The sequence below is a fragment of the Nestor notabilis genome, unplaced genomic scaffold (genome assembly GCF_000696875.1).
Source record: "Nestor notabilis isolate BGI_N333 unplaced genomic scaffold, ASM69687v1 scaffold13092, whole genome shotgun sequence".
Taxonomy (NCBI): Eukaryota; Metazoa; Chordata; class Aves; order Psittaciformes; family Psittacidae; genus Nestor; species Nestor notabilis.
This window is the reverse complement of record NW_009917062.1, coordinates 66,706-69,210: the sequence shown is the minus strand read 5'-3', so window position 1 is coordinate 69,210 and position 2,505 is coordinate 66,706. Positions and strand designations below refer to the sequence as shown.

At 54.0% G+C, this 2,505-nt stretch overlaps 1 protein-coding gene across 4 annotated transcripts in view; it reads right to left on the bottom strand.

The window, feature by feature from the left end:
- Positions 1-510: 510 nt before the first annotated feature.
- LOC104413816 (ephrin type-B receptor 1) overlaps positions 511-2,505 on the bottom strand; it is a 44,650-nt gene continuing 42,655 nt past the window's right edge. For all 4 annotated transcript variants that reach the window (XM_010024916.1, XM_010024918.1, XM_010024917.1 and 1 more), the window contains 3 exons: positions 1,947-2,140; positions 1,272-1,427; positions 511-895 (listed from right to left, as the gene is read on the bottom strand). In XM_010024916.1, the coding sequence (XP_010023218.1) occupies positions 787-895; positions 1,272-1,427; positions 1,947-2,140 (459 nt within the window). In that variant the 3' untranslated portion in view covers positions 511-786. The remainder of the gene's footprint in view (positions 896-1,271; positions 1,428-1,946; positions 2,141-2,505) is intronic.

Here is a 2,505-nt window from a genome sequence, read left to right as displayed (position 1 = left end):
TTCCTTTTTGAAAAAAGAAGAAAAAAAAAAACAAACAAAAAACAAACAAAAAGGCAAGCAAAAGAGAAAAAAGAAAAAAACAAAAGAACCAAAAAACACAAAAACCCCCAAGGTTTTCTATTGAAGGTACATCACTTCTTCAATATGAAGACATTAACTGGATTGAGTCGGATTCTCCATGCAGTGGTCAGCGAAGTCCTTTGGTAGTTGCTGGAGCAGCACCCGGGTGGGACAGCAGGGAGCTGTGGAGAAGTCTTGAGGACACTTCCGCCCAGTCCATGAGCAGAGAAGGGAGTGGGGTGAGCAGGGAAGGACAGGGCAGGGAGGGAGGGCAAAAGAAGAAAAGAAAAGGAAGGTAGTTTCTCCAGATGGGATGCTCCATCTCATGCCTCTCCCTTCTCCCTTCTCAGTTTCGACCACTGCTCACTGGTGGTGGGATTGGAGTCTGGTCTCTAGGGTTTGGGTTTGTTTTCCCAACGCACATTGGTTTGTCTTCATTGTTTTTCTGTGTTTGTTTTGTTTTTTAAATATATGATTTGTACATATTTATATGTATTTATACGCTGTTCCCCATGACATTGGTAAGTGTGCTTTTGTTGGTGAGGAACGGAAGTCACCAGTTAGAGATGAGTCCCAGGAACATCCTTCATCTGCGGTTACAGTCCCCCAGGCAGCGGCAGCACGTCTCCAAACGCTGCCCCATGGGGCCTGTCAGTTCCTCCCCTCCCACCTCTGCCCCCTCCACTACGTGCCCTCCCCGTCCCCTTCCCCATCGAACAAGGGACGTCATGCCATCGAGGTCGGAGACTGACTCATCTGTACTCGCATGGACTGGACGCTGTTCAGGATCTTCTTCTGGTGCCCAGCCAAAGTCACCCCTATTCTCAAGAGGTCTCTGTAAGACAGACAGACAGACAAATATCAGTGGGCAGCTGAGGGCTGGTGCATCTGTTTTGCTGTCTCTAGGTGTGGTGAGGGATGTAAACTCAGCTGGTCCATGCCTTTCAGCAGCAAAACAGTCAGAGAGCCCAAGTGCAGCCCTGTGAGCATCACTGGGGGCAAGGTGGGACCAAGAGCAGGGAGACACCCGTATACTGACCCCCAGATGGTGAACGTGGCCACCTCCAGACTCAGGGTGCTTCTGCTGACCAGTGTGATGGATGCTTACCCCCTTCCTCTGCCTTGAACTGACCTTCCTACCACCCTGCAACCCCAACCTGCCCCAGGCAGCAGCCAGCTTCCAGGCAGCCCTGGCACGGCACCCAACTTACTCCGATGTCATCTGGGCAACAAGCTGCAGGGAGGTGAAGCCAGCAGTCAGGAAGCTGTCTCGGTACTGGCTCATCTTCACAGCGCTTAGCCAGTCATCTACTGAGGTAAAGGCAGTGAAGTCGGGGATGGAGCGGTCAAGGAGGGGCTGAGAAGGCCTGCAAGAGGACACACCGCTGGGGACAAGCCTGGCCAGCACCAAGGGGCTGCCATCCAAGAGCCCAGCCAGTGCACAGATGCCCTCCCCAACCCATCCCCTGTGCCCTTGTGCTTCCCCCGGCACTGCCCTGCTCCTACCACAAGCCTGAGACAAGGAAGGCCATGAGGAACGCCTGTCCCGTGGGAACACCGCTCTGCCGAGCAGCACTTTACAACCCCACACTTTGTAATCCAGCTGCAGGAGCTGCAGGGACAGAAGCACTGGCAGAGCAGACACTGCACCCGTACGGTCACACGCCATAAAGAATCAATAGCAAAGAATTATTGCTGTTGCTTGACTGAAAACTATGTGTTCTTTGTCTGCCTGTCAGGCAGAGCAAAGACAGAAATCCTCCACGCCTGGCAAACGATTGATGAATTCCTATCCTTCCGTCCAGCAGCACAAGCCACGCGGGGAGCCTGTCGCTATGGCTTGGGATGCAGACCTGAGAGCATCCCCCACGTGCTGGGAGACTCACACAGCGGTGATGGTAGCCACAGTTTTGAGGCTTGCCGGGTTGCGGATCATTTTATCCAGGGTGTTGACTATCTCGGTGAAGCGAGGACGGGTGTTGCGGTCCTTCTGCCAGCAGTCCAGCATCAGCTGGTGCAGGGCAGCAGGACAGTCCATGGGTGGAGGGAGACGATAATCCTGCTCGATGGCATTGATGACCTGCAGGGCAGCAGAGGAGAAAGCAGCATGTGAGGACACAAGGCTTGGAGATCTCATGTAGGAGGAAGATGCAGACAGAGCAGTGGGTGAGCCACCCCTGCTACTCCTCATTCTGAGCCAAGCTCCTTGTGCGGGCAGAGGGGCTACAGGCAGTGCTGCCACAGGCTGGGAAGGCAGCTGCCAGCCCATCTGATCATCAGCAAAGGGAGCAGGAGGAGATGCTCCTGGCTCCGACGGAGCTGGGGCCCTCAGAGGTTAATCTCTGCTCTGATGCTCCACGAACCGCAGTTCCTCTCTGCAGAGAGCTGCCACTCATTATCTCAGCAGATCGCATTGGAGTACAGCAGTCCAACTACCAAAGCTCT